This window comes from Excalfactoria chinensis, chromosome 1 (assembly GCF_039878825.1).
Source record: "Excalfactoria chinensis isolate bCotChi1 chromosome 1, bCotChi1.hap2, whole genome shotgun sequence".
Classification (NCBI taxonomy): domain Eukaryota; kingdom Metazoa; phylum Chordata; class Aves; order Galliformes; family Phasianidae; genus Excalfactoria; species Excalfactoria chinensis.
In genome coordinates this window covers 101578889-101593237 of record NC_092825.1, presented here as the reverse complement: position 1 = coordinate 101593237, position 14349 = coordinate 101578889, and the positions used below count along the sequence as shown (strand labels likewise).

General features: G+C 37.8%; 1 protein-coding gene across 2 annotated transcripts in view; it reads right to left on the bottom strand.

Moving 5' to 3' along the window:
- The window catches only part of DYRK1A (dual specificity tyrosine phosphorylation regulated kinase 1A), an 82158-nt gene that overhangs the window by 51739 nt on the left and 16070 nt on the right, over positions 1–14349 (bottom strand). For both annotated transcript variants that reach the window (XM_072349965.1, XM_072349976.1), the window contains exon 2: positions 2772–2850. In XM_072349965.1, coding sequence (XP_072206066.1) covers positions 2772–2781 — 10 coding nt within the window. In that variant the 5' untranslated portion in view covers positions 2782–2850. The remainder of the gene's footprint in view (positions 1–2771; positions 2851–14349) is intronic.

Here is a 14349-nt window from a genome sequence, read left to right as displayed (position 1 = left end):
CAATTACTTGCAAAGGCTCAACCCAACCTAAGAACTTCCCAGAAGTCTTTACTCTGCATTTGTTACATCTTCATACTCCACTGAAGATAAATCTGATAACAGTTCCCCTGCTTCCATGCTGCTCTCAGCGTTCAGAACAATGCTGTTCAGTGGTTCTGTGGAACGTCTAGATCAGTATGAAATCCCTCGTGTTTTAATGCAGAACTCATCATCATCAAAGAAAAGTTCCTGACATGCAGCCACTTTTCTTTCCCTTCTACTTTCAAGAACAACACTTCTCCAACATTAACTGCTAACCAGTTACTCAGCATGTGGCATGAAGGACAGGATCCTTCTGAACACTTACTTCTAGTTTAGTAGATCTACACTGGTCTCCCTTACACACTCAACTGAAATGTGAGTCTTCTCGCAAAGGTCAAGCAAGAAGGCTCTTCAGAAACTTAAGGATCAGACAGTTTATTATTCCTACATACATATTACTACATCACAATTAACAAGAAAAAAAAAAACCGAAGCCAGAAAGTCACTTGTTTTAAACCCAATCATCCTTATAGAGGTAACCTCCACTCCACCCCAAAAAAAGAGAGGGGAGCAACAACAGTAAAAACAACCACAGTGTCCTACTCTGTTTAGCAGGTGCAGGACAAGATGTAGCAATCAATTGCAAAACACACTTCCAAACAAGATCAATCTGTCTTGTAACTACACAAATGATCCCAAATTTCATGTCACTTTCCAGACAGATAAGGTGATACTCAATGAACTAAAGATTTGTTTTTGTTTTTCACCCTACACAGGCTTCCATTCAGCCAAAGGCAGCTTAGAAATTATCAAGCATCTCTGAAACCCTAGATCAGTCACTCTCGGAAGCCAAGTTGTGTTAAGAAAGTAAAAGGAATCATCCTCAGTAACCACAAAACATTTCAATTTCTGGCCTGAGCTTTCACGAGCTACTTTGAACTTGAGACCAGTATCAGCAGAGTCATCATATGACTCCTGCTGTTACTGTATTAGAGAATAATTACAGGATATTTTTCTCATTCTGAGGCATGCAAATCACATTTATTCTCAGAAACCCAGCATACAAGTATTGGCTCTCCCAGTCAACACAAAGTTGCAAACAAATCTCACTCATCCAATTTCAGTGACTTTTGGTTAGGTACTACTGCTTTTTACTCTGTATCTATCATGAGACTTCTAAACAAAGAGTTTGGGCTTTAAAAGATAAGAGTTCCTAATTAGAACATTCTATTCAAAAATCCTGCATACACTTCTATTCTTTAAGCTTGTAGTTCTACAAGCTCATCACCATCAGGAATCCTGACCAACACAGAAAGCATACATATAAAAATACCAAACTTAATTCTCTGAAACAGTGTAAGGTACTTAAGCTACTGTTTTGTACTGTCATATCTCCATTCAGTTGTGGCACGAATGCTTTTAAACTTTCAAACCACTGTCTTAATACTTAAGTTGGGCTATATTTTCATCTACACAGCAATAACCAAATGACCTAGAAACTAATCAGTTGCTACGACGGTCTACTTGATAGAGCTCCATGAGTTTTAAAGGACACAAAGATTCAATTTTAAGACTTCAAATGCTATTCCTCTATATATACATACGTATATTTAGAACAAATGAAATATCAGCTCTTTGGAATATTTTTCCTTCCTCCTCTTTGCCATGCTGCATTTTGTAATTCTTTAGGCCCAGTTTTACTTGAGCTATCAACACGCAACTTACACGCGTTCAACTGAAATGAACAAATGCTTAGTTTTCACAGAATGAAATATCCACTTACAGCATCTTGGCCTTAATCCAACATACTCCATGTAAATATACCCCGTAAAGCTGTTTAAGCATGAACAGCTGATGCAACTGAAAACTGTCAATCAAGAGATGATCTGCACGCATACGTAAATGTATCTAGCCCCTCTCCCAGCCTCAAGGATTCAAAGGTTTTAAAGCAGAGCCAGCAAATGAAAGATTTGTCACAGGCCTCCAAATATAAGCAATGCATACTTCTCTGACTTAAATAAAGGTACGTGGGTATGAACTGCACCAATCTTCTTGTAAAACCTAACTTTCATTCTACTTCTGCTTATTGTGATTTTTCACATCAAAATGTTTTCACAAGAAAACAGTACCACTAAAAACAAGTATTTTAACTCAGCCTATGCTTGGGACTTAAAGTATTTTGTTTGGGATTAAAAAAAAAGGAAGAACTTCCTAAAACGTAAATTCTAAGAATGTCTAATGAGTAGAAGATTTTCAAAGATTTTATCCTTGTTTCTTGAGAAATTTTACAGTAGCTGAACATAAGGATGTGATTAGGCATAATGAACTCCAAGTTTTTGTTTGGTGTGGATCTATAACATTTCTTTAAAGAAATAAAAAAGATTGAAATAGTACATCACTAACCAGGTGACATACCTGTTGGTAACTGGGCACCATTAAAGTGGTGTAATTACAAGCAAGAAAAGACTAAAACCAGTCAATACCACTTAGTCAATATTCTTAAGAGCAAACTCTTCTTTCATGAAACTTTGAACACAATATTTCCATTCAGAAGAACCACTTTCTTTCCTGGTCAGTTGCAAAAAGTTTCAAAGGGCAAAGAAATACATTTAAAGAGTTCTGCGGGTTCTTAAATATTCTACTAAGTTTGGAATGATAATTTTGGAGTTATAGAGAAAGGAATGGAAACAGAAAATAGATCAAGAACATCCAAGACTTTCCTTTACGAAAGCTCTTGAAAATAAGCTCACCTGTATGCATCGTCTTCTTTCAAGTCTCATATCATCCTGTGGGGTTGCGGGGACATGGGGAGTCCAGCAGGAAACAACACTGCAAAAATTAAGAAAAAAAAGAAATGTAAATAAAAACAATAAGTTATCTCAACAAATGTCAACCTCTGTTCTGCTGGATTCACATGTTCAGTTTCAGCCCTAGGTATCAGGCAGAGCCACAGATGTAAGACAAGGAAGTTCACACAGAAAATGAAGTTCTCCGACATTGAAAGCAGAGGGGAATATTACCAAGTCCTTCTGACAAAAGTTCAAGGATTGACTTAAATTTTCAACTTGTCATTCAACATTTCTGAAAATTGAGGTCATCAAAAAAGTTTTCAAATCTCCCAAACTGAAACTCAGAACAAAGTCTATAAAAATTGTGGGATTTTGCCATACCTAAAGGCTAAAAAAAATGTAAGTGCACACAAATCTATAACGTAGAAGCCTATTTTCTCCACATATCTCATGTGACATTCATTTAGGTTCACCTTAAATTACATTAATAATGCTCAGAACAATAAAATTATAACTTTCTATGGAACAAGTAGATATAAAAGGTTTTTATAACCCTATCAAAAGAATCACGGAGATTGTGAAATGGAAAAAAAAAAAAAAAAAAGAGAATAAAATCACTCTACGAACAACCCCTGGTCAAAGCAGTTCTCAGTTATTTGCTTTTCACATGTTTTGAAATGCAATATCATCATCATGTAGAACCTAAGCAAATATCAAAAACTTTTACTAATGACTGAGAATTTCAGCAAACTACTCAATCAGATTATTGTCCAGATTATTTATAAACGCCTGATATACATAACTCTATTAAAGTGTTTCTAGCCTAAAATACACTCAGATAGTGCAAGTAAAAAATGTTGCAGTTCATATTTATTTCTTGATCAACCAGAATCGTTTAAGTACTGCACCTACCATAGGCCCAGCCACCCCACAGACTTTAGACACAAGCTAAAGGAGGTGGTGGTAAGACAACATTGTTGCAGCAGTTGAATTGTTATTTGGTGAGCAGGTGGTTTTTTGCTGTCACTTCTCCAAACCAGAGAAAGGGGAAAACAAAAGCTTACCATCTCCCATTACAAATTAACACCTTAGTCTTCCAAAACTGAAATTCCACGGATACATCAAATGTCACTGTCAACCTGTGTCAAGCTGTGACCTTGGTGAGGTTGATAAGTACTGTCTGAGGCAGGCATGCCCAACCCACGGGCCACATGTGGCCTGGCCCAGCTCACAATGCAGCCACACTCCCTGCCCTGTGCCATCATGGCACTGATTCCCAACCTGTTCCCTCAGCACCCAACAATGGTGCATTATGAACCCCATCCACACCAAAACCAGGGCTCAGGGTAAAGTGCAGTGCCAGCTCAAGTAATGGCCAATAAGTTTACTTATTTTGATACATTGGCCTGTGAACAGCAAAAAAATATGGAATCATGCTTTCAGATATGACAAAGGAATGTGAGAATAGGTTCAAAACTTGCCAAAAACTAATCCGTGTTTTACTTGCAACTGCACTTTCAGTCAAATACATTACTTGTGAATTCTCAAATGAAATATATAGAGCTGCAATTCAAAATCTGTTCATGTCTCTTTACCAGATTTTCATAAGCCCTCTTCTACCAGAGAAAAATATCCCTTGCTTCACCATCATACCTTACTCATATCATTGCTTTTGGCAGTACGTACATTTGTGAACAACTATCTTCAGGGATGAAGCACAGGAAGAATAAAATTTCATCAAAAAATCTCTACTGAACACCTTGAGAACTCAGTAAAAATTGCAATTGCTGCCACTGAACCAGACTGATGTGCTAGTTTCACAAAAACAAGGTCACATATCCCACTAGTTTTACATTTCACCACTCTCAGTGAAGAAACTCCCCCCCAACATTTAATCTCAATCTTTCCTCCTTTAGTTTAAAACCATTCCCTCTTGTCCTACCATTTTCTGCCCATGTAAAAAAGTTGATTTCCCTCACGTTTATAAATTCCCCTTAAATAAAGAGGTCTCCCCGCAGTTTTCTCTTCCTCACAATGAAGACCAGTCCCCCCATCCTGTCTTCATAGGAGTGGTGCTTCAGTCCACTGATCATCTTTATGGTCTCCTCTGCACCCTCTTCAAAAGCTCTACTCCTTCTTGTGCTGGAGGCCCCAGATCTAGACACAGTACTCCAGATGAGGCCTTATGAGGGCAGAGTAAAGGAGGACACAACCACCTCCCTGTCCCTGCTGGCCACCCATCTTCTGATGGAGCCCAGGATACCGTTGGCCTTCTGGGCTGCAAGCACACACTGCTGGCTCATGTTAAGTTTTTCATCTATCAGGACCCCCTTAGGTCTTTCTCGAGGAATCCTTCTCCCAGTCTGTATACACAGCTGAGACTGTGCCCATCCAAGTTCAACACCTTGCACTTTGCTTTGTTAAACCTCATTAGGTTCACACAGGTCCACTTTCTGAGTTTATCAAGGTCCTTCTTTATGGAATCCTTTCCTTCTGCAATAGTTTCAAATACTGAAACTGTCCATTTAGTTCTAACTACCAACAATCATAGTCTGAACAAAGTTAGCCAATTTTCAGCCAAAACAGACTGTCAAGCATTCATACAAGTGTCTTCTGTCAGTTCTACAATGGTGGACTCCAAAAGAAGCCCAGTAGCACATCTCCAGTGCTTTCCAAGAGCATAGCATATTACCAAAATGATGGCAACACTAGCAACACATAGTGGGGTTGTCATGGCCAAACAAATTTACAGAGTGACAGAATCATGGACTATCCCAAGCTGGAAGGACTCACAAGGATCGCACGGTAGCCCCAGCTCCACACAGGACTACTGACAATTAAGCCATACACCTGAGAGCACTTTCCAAACACTTCTTAATCTTTAGCAGCTTGGTGCCTTGAAGGCTTCCCTGGGGAGCCTGTGTCAGTGCCCAACAACCCTCTGGTTAAGAACCTCTTCCTAATGCCCTATCTGAACCTGCCCTGAGGCAGCCTCATGCTTTTCCCTGGGGTCTTGTTGCTGTGACCAGAGAGAGCTCAGTGCCTCAGTCTCCATTCTTCTGAAGAAGCCAAGGACTGCAATGGTCATCATTCAGCCTTCTCTCCCCTGGGCTGAACAAACCAAGGGACCTCAGCGATTCTTCATATAACTTGCCATGCAAACTTACTATTCTGAACTATGAGAAAAGGAAATCATTTGATAAGAACATGCTGTCCACTGAACAGAGAATTTCAAGCTATAGTTAAACAACTTCAAATCACACGTAGTTTATATTGTCACAGCAATAAAGCAACTTTATACATATGGGAAGCACTGCCTTTTATAGACAGTCTATTACTCTAGAATGTTTTTAGTTCACTTTAGATACTAACTCTAAGTACCCACCTTGCAAAGGATTTGTAAAGATATTTTTAAAAAAGAAAGAAAAACCAAACTGGAGAGGTATCACAAGGAGATCCAAATCATTTTTTTTTTCCAAGACTGATTCAAAGCTTCAGGCAATAAGAAAAAGTTGCTGAAGTAACTATGAAGTCATTAACAGCTCACAGAAGGGAAGGAGTACATCCTCCCACTTCATAGCTAACCGGCAGAATGTTCCCATCACAAAGCAATGCCTATTTCCCCAACCTGCTTACAAGCACAAAACAATTCCCACATTCTGAAGAGCTGGATGACTATTGCAGAAGCACAAAATGATGAGGAGCAGAAGGCAGCTGTCTATCACAGTGCCATACTCTTGGAATTGATCTAGAAAGTAATTCTAAAACATTAGCCAAAACAAACAAACAAACAAAAATTAGAATGAGTGATATCAACATCACAGACACACCATCAGAGGGTAACATTTTATATTATTTTATCCTTCATAAAAAGATACAACGCAATAGCAGATAATCACCACACATTTAAATTCAATTATTGAGCGTCTTCTATTGTATCTCTGCATTAATGAGTTCTTAAAGCCAAAAGGCCTCTTAAAGAGCCCGTACAAGTTTCAGGTAATCATAAATCAATGGTAAGAGTAAGCAAGAACAAATCCCACTCATCAAACAACCTGCAAAACCATTACTAGATTACTAAAGGAAAATAATAACACATCTATTGGGCTTCAAGAATCCAGCTTGACCTACTTACTGGTACAAAAAAGATGCAAATTGGAATTAAAGAATGGAGGAAGGAAGAGATGACAAGAAAGGTGTAAAAAAGCAAATTATTTAAAGTGATATAGCAAAAGAAAAGTATTTCACCTAGAGAGAGTAGTTCTTAGAAATCAACTGTGTATGAAACTACCATGCTAAAATTGTACTCCAAGCTTATTTCCTGTTTTACTTGCTGTCACTTTCTAGTCTTCATCTGTCCTTACCAAAACAATGTTCTCTCTTTATCTCTTCAAAATACAGATGATGGGATTACTACCTTTCCAAAGCACTTCCACATTCATCAATAATTTTAAGTGTGGAGTTCAGTTTTACTACAAAATGCTTAGTTAAATTAGTCAAAGATGCTGAGTATGTCTTATATCAGATGACACTCTACCATTGTAAAGATGGCAACTATGAAATATACAAAGCTTGTGTCTTTGACTTTTCTTAATTCTGTAAGCTGAGGCTGTCTATTAGCATTTTTAATGTCATTGTGAGTTATTCCACCATATTCCTTACCAGCATTTCCTCCTTCTTTCAAGACACTCAAAAGTCAACTTACTTGCCAGTAGGCTCACTGTAAACCAAAGTTGGTTTCAGAACCATCTTACATACAGAAACCTAATGAAGTGCAAAAAACATCAGTAACATCTCTCAAGAGGTTTCATCATCCTTCCTCACTTTTTTTTTTTTTTTTTTTTTTGTGTGTGTTTGCCTGGTTATCAAACTAGATCATGAGTTTCTGCAAATGGGGACAATTTTATAACATAAGAACACAAGAGAGATCCAGTTCAGCAGGAGAGTCTTTCATGTATTTATTATTTGATAAACCTAAAATAATCCTAATATATTGAATATTTAGTTCATAAAATTTATATTAAAGCATCCAGTTTAAAGATTGTTCCAGACAGTACAAATATGTAAAGTGTTAAAGGCAACAAACACAAATACCTTCAAAATAAAGGCCACACTGTCACCACAACTTGGGTTTAATTTTAAGCACCCATATAGCATTCCTTCACAATAAATTTAAATCAGAGTTTTCAGAATATCAACAACAGAACGCATGAGAGTGTGAATTAAAAGGAAAGTCAGCTGGGTAGGATTCTACTTCTTACATGTTACTAATTAAAACTTTGTACACAGATTTATTATCCTTATTTGGTTATCACTGTGCTGTTATAAGTTTCTGTATGGCACTTTTAGTGAAGAACTGTAAGACTGTGCTAACTAAACACAACTACATTCTGACATCTTTTTCCTCTCTGAAGAGGTTATTAAGTATTATTTTAGAAGTTACAAGAAGTACCAGAGAAATCTCTGACATTCACTGCTGTAAGAGGTGAACAGAATTCAGGTCTCTGGCCTTCAGTAAATGCAAGCCTGTTGCTAGAAACATAAAACAAAAATACTTTCTTTAAAAGCAAAAAAATACTTATTTATGGGTAAAATTATCCTGAACTATATAATTACTGAAATGATCGAGATGATTAACATATTGGGATATAATGGAGAAAGACACACATACAGCTGCATAATAACGATTTATTAAGCTTTTGTTAACCTGCATCTCAGTAGCCTACTCTTTAAAGTACATGTGGGAAATAAGTGATGCTGCTCAATATAAGACATCAAGAAAATCATTCAACAAAATGAACAGAATTGGCAAATTATTTAAAATAGTTCACATTTTGTTGTGCAATAAAATCAACACTATTTTTTTATTAAAAAATAAATTCCATTGTTGTTAATAATTATCAGCTTCTAAGACTGGTTCCCAGAGACACACAATTGAGAAACTTCCAAACCACTGTTCTTAAAGCACCTAGCACATACATTGCATTTTGTTAGTAAGTAAAAATCCCATCAGTTGGACAAACCAATACACATCTGGTCAAACACGTAAGATGATGTGTAGCACAAACTGGAACATAGGAGGCTCTGTCTGAGCACCAGGCAGCACTTCTATGCTGTACAGGTGACAGAGCACTGGCACAGGCTGCCCAGAAGCCATGGAGTCTCCTCCTTTGGGATCCTTCCAAACCCAATTGAATGTGGTCCTGGGCACCTTGCTCTGGGTGTCCCTGATGGAGCTGAGGTTGGGCTAGATGGACATAGGAGCCCCTTCCCAATTCAGTCATTATGGGGGTTCTGTGAAATCTTGTGAAATTATAGTGACAACAGGAAAGGTACGGTAATGCAATTTAATTGTTGTGCATTGTTGAAGTTAAATAGTACAGTCTGAATGGTATCTCCAGTCCTCCAGACATCAACACAGTTCCTCAGTTAAGTAGTTATCTTCTGATATCTTTAACATGTTAATTAGAAAAAAGAAATTCAACAGCTGCAGTGTTATGGGAAGAGATCTTTATGGTACATGGCTGGCTTTCAAGCCAGTACGAGAAGGCCAAAACAATGCAAGCCTAGTTTATACTAAACTTCATTAACATAGCATTTGTGCCAAGAGCTTGTGTTATCCTTTTTACTACCAAAGAGTTTCCAATGCATACTGCTGAACTAGATTAGTTTCTAGATAAACATTTTTTTTATTAGACACTCGTGAAGCAATTACATCCAAACCAAAACATACGTACCATCCTTATGCTACTATACTGTACAGCTATGATTGTCAGTGCTCTAAAAAGAACTAGTTCCTCTAAAGAGAAAATGATGTGAATGACTAGTTCCACTCATGCTAAATTTACATTGTGTGATGCAAGAACCCATCCTTTAAGTGTGAAAGCATGTGCAAACAGCTTTACTGAAATCACAAAGTTTCTCACCCAAATTCAAATCTGGCAAAGGCAGAACTACAGTTGCAGCTCAGCAAGAATTTCTTTTTCCTAGCAGTACTGCTCAAGCAGTCTGCATCCTTTCCTCTGCTACCTGCTTGGATGAGAGTGCTACTACTACAGAATCAACTCAGCAAGCAGCAATGATGCAGGTAGAAAACAAGGTGAAGCAGGAAGAAAAAAAGACCATCATTTTTAACTCAATTCTCTAACCAGTTCTCTAACCCAATTCACTAGAGACACACAGCACAACTGCAGCAGCAACCTGCCAGCAGGAACAAACAGCTGGGACAGAAAGGGGTTTCCTAAGCCACCACTGCTGACAAAATACTCAACACTGAAGTGCACCTAATGTTATTACAGAAAGACCTGGAATGGTGTCACATCAAGTGAGACTTCAGATTGCAACATGGATCTCCAAAACAGCTGACTTATAACATGCACATGGTTTGGTTTTTTAGCCCAACCTCTTTATGAAAAAAATGTACCCCTCTTTGAACTGAGCAGAGCAAACCTTACAGTTGATCCATAGAGCCAGACAACAGAGGGTTTTCTTTAAAAAAAATTGTTTGCTCATGCAAACTGTGGAATAAAGCCTGTTTTAAGGAGCATTAAGGTGACGCACAACAGGAGAAGAGGAAAAAAGAAAAAAACACACACTAAATAAAGTTCAATTACCTTAAATTTATTTAGATAATTTGTATATGCTTATTTCCTTATTCCTTTTCTAGAATCACAAACCTATAATACTTACCACTTTACTGACCATACAAGGAACCACAGAGTGGGAAGTAACTTTCTATCTATTTAATATTGTCAAGAAAAATGGATATTGTTAAATTTAACCATTTTAGAACAGCTAAGTCATGCCACTATTTACATTCCCCTCCCTCATCTGAAAGCAAAGAGATGCTACAGTAGGAGCTGCCAATCCCCTGCAGTGTCACTGAAACATTCACAGTAGTTTGATGTCATTTAATTCCTATAAGCACGTACTTTCTTCATGTGAACACATACATCCCACCTATGACTCCCTTAACAGGTGACATCTTATATACAGATGAATATATATATATGTATTTCTCTTAGAAATAGAGTCATTTTAGTTAACAAGTTACTCATAAAATAAACAGTAGCATGCGACTGAAGCTGTAACTCAAGGCAGAGTATCTATGAGGGCTATAAACCGGTTTAGCCCATTTAATTTGCTCCCAGAGTTGTGAAATGCTTCTCAGAGCAGAGATTTTTCCACAGATGTCCTCAAAAACATCGATCATTTCATTTACAAAAACTGTTCCCGCTCCTTCTAGTTGAGAAAATAGCTTCAAAACTGAAAAGTAAAACACATGCCACTACAGATTTTCATTCATCAGTTTACAACTTCAGGTCTAAAGTAAGTGTCTCGAGACAGTGTACTATTCTTCTTGTCTACTGATCATTAACTTCCATTTTCTCTCATCCTTCTATTTACAAAACAGACTACCTACTGCTTAGAGACTTGGCCAAAGAGGAGTGCTCAGATGCATCAACTTCAACTTAACCTCTCCTAGAGCTGGGACAAGAAGTAACACGTACTGAAATGCTTTTACCTCTCAAAATCCACATGAACTCAGAGCTACAATATACAAACAAAAATATTACGATACATTCAAAATAGTCCAGCTTTGAAAGTGATCCATCCTTACCAAAACTCACGTGTTACTTGGTTTTGACATAACTCATCCCTTGTTTTAATTTTTTTTTTTTCTTTTTCCTTTCTAATTCTGCCCTAAAGCATGAAAAACTCCCTGTCGTGTCACAATGTACATGTGATAGAATATGGAAATTCATATGTTATAATCATGTTTTAATAAACATTCCTGTAATAGAATTGGTTATAAATAGATAAAGTAGAACTACTGTAAAATCTGACTCAGACCACAACGAGCTCTGTTAAAAATACTTTATATACTTAATAAATTATCTGTACAGCATGTCTAAATGAAATAATCTTAATTTCTCCACTTCAACTGTAGCAGCACAAAGTTTTTTGCCTTAATTTCAAAGGCAATCTAAAGTTATACACTTCAAGTACGTTTGTAACAGCCTATATGTTCGTTGCCCTGACCTGATACAGTAAGACCCACTGTGTTGAAGGCTTCCAAAATATTTTACTACATGGAGACAGGCCCACCAATAGCATCTGAAATCAGACAAACAGACCAACTGTAGTCCTGTAAATAGATAGGGCTTTTATAAGACTTTGGTTAAGTGGTTTGTTCAAGCAATATACAGGCTTGTGTGCTTTTTAAATACTCTTTAAACTTTATAAATGCATCATGGTATAACTGCTGGTCAACTGATCCTCATATGGGGGCTCCCATTGACAGCTGCAATGCCACAATCTAATTTTACCTTTCATTATCTCGGAGTTTCAGACTGTACATGTATATATAAACGTACAGCTAGGTGCCTTTTCTTCAAATGTTAACCACATGCCTGGATCTTAAAACAGATCTTATCTCCAGAGTCCCTGCATCTTCATTTCACATTTCTGATAGAAAAGTGATAATAAAGAATTAGCACTGATATACTTTCCACTTTAATATAATATTTACCTTGTCAAGTTCCCAGTTTAGGTTGGAAAACTGAAGCCTGTATATTTTTGCCTTGTATAACAACAAACTAAATGAAAATATTTAGTTCTCAAACTGAAATCTGAATTTTCCTTAACGTATCTGTCAAACTTCAACCATTAAGATGGGTTTTCCCATGGATGCTTGTTCAGGTATGTTTCTGAGACACTTGAACTAAAAGGAACAGAAAAAGGAAGAGATTTCTTCAGTTAAAAATATATTTTACCCATTTACAGAACTCTATGTAAAACTCTAAAATAAATTTCTAGGTCTTAAAATAAATAATTAAAATCAACAAGTTATACATATCATAAACCTTCCCAACAAGGCTACAGTCCACTCATTCGTTCTGATGGCAAATTCACTGCTGACTGTGAAAAAGATCACACCAACCATTACTGAGAGCACAGTTACTGAAGAAGGCCAGCAATAGATGAGAGGGTAGCCTCAGCTCTTAACTTTCTCTCTTTTTTAATTTCTTTTTTTCTTCTCTCAGGGAAATGAACAAGACACTCTGTCTTAACATCAGGGCGACGATTTTTCTGCAGGACAAGTTCTGAAGCTTCACATTCATATTAAAAGAGTCAAACCGAGTACTTCATGGACAAGGTAGACACCACCTCTCCATAAGGAGGACAGGGGCTGATTAACAGGTTTACAACAGAAACCAAAGCAGTTTTGGCTCACAAACACAAAATTAACTTTAAACACGTTCTTCAGAAGAGAAGGATACCTTATTTCTTTTTGCAAAACTCAATCTCAGCAACTTACTGTTCTTTCTAGAAATCCCAAGAACAGTACTGAAACAGAAATGTAACAGGCATTTTGCTCTTTCCCTCCCCTCCATTCACCCAAGTCAAAAAAACTGAAGTTATATTAAGTTTGTGGACAACACAGCACTGGGAGGAACTGCTGACGCCCTCAAGGGTAGAGAGGCCTTGCAGAGAGATCTCAGCAGGCCAGAGGGATGGGCAATTACCAACAGAGCGAAGTTTAACAAGAACAAGCACCAGTGACAGGAGAACCCTGGATCTATGTACAGACTGGGGGAGAGGCAGCTGGGGGTCAGGGAAAGGGTCTACACCAGAAGGCGGTGGGCATGGAACAGGCTGCACAGGGCTGTGGGCACGGCCCCCAGTGCTGGAATTCAAGGAGAGTTTGAACCCTTCTCATAGACACAAGGTGTGAATTTCAGGTGGTCCTGTATGGAAGCCAGAACTAGACCTGATCTTTCTGGATTCCTTCCAAATTGGAATATTCTATGACTCAAAAAAGAGGGGGAATCCCTTATTTCTGAAACTACACGTACCATGACTGCTCTTTCAGCTCTAGCTTGGAAATCTAAAAACAAGCTCCATTACCTGCCAGTCATGTCAATACAGACAGACCATATTTTAACATCTTTTTCAATATGCTTTCAAATAGCAATTCAAATGAAGTTCAATATCATTGAAAATAAACTAACAGTGGCCAAGGTCAGGCTTCATGACAACCAGATGCACTTAAAAATTATAATGAATAAACTGAGTTATTTCATTAAAATAAGAATTCTTAAGCTGCAGTTCCACAAAAGCCAAAGCTTTTGATTTGGCTTCGGTGGCTACAATTACATCCCCACCCTCCTTGTCCTCAGCCATTCAGTGCAGGCCCATCTCTTACACCACTTCTGGCACCTGCCCCAGTCTTGCTGAGTCATTTCCGCAATCTAGCATGATGTAAAATAATCACCTTTTCTGATAAGTTTCCGGCTGACTTTATACACACCAGAGCCCAAACTTCCAGCTTAAAAATCTACACAGCAAACAAAAACCTAACAGACCTCTCCAGTACATGCGAACATCTAATACGTTTATACTCTGCATACTAATACTTGATCAGAGAAAACTTTTTGCATCAATTCTCTGATGCTCAGAACCTTCGAAACTGACAGCTCATATGTCAGGACCACAAGTCCAGGTACTTGGTAGAGGATGCGAGCAGCCAAGCTAT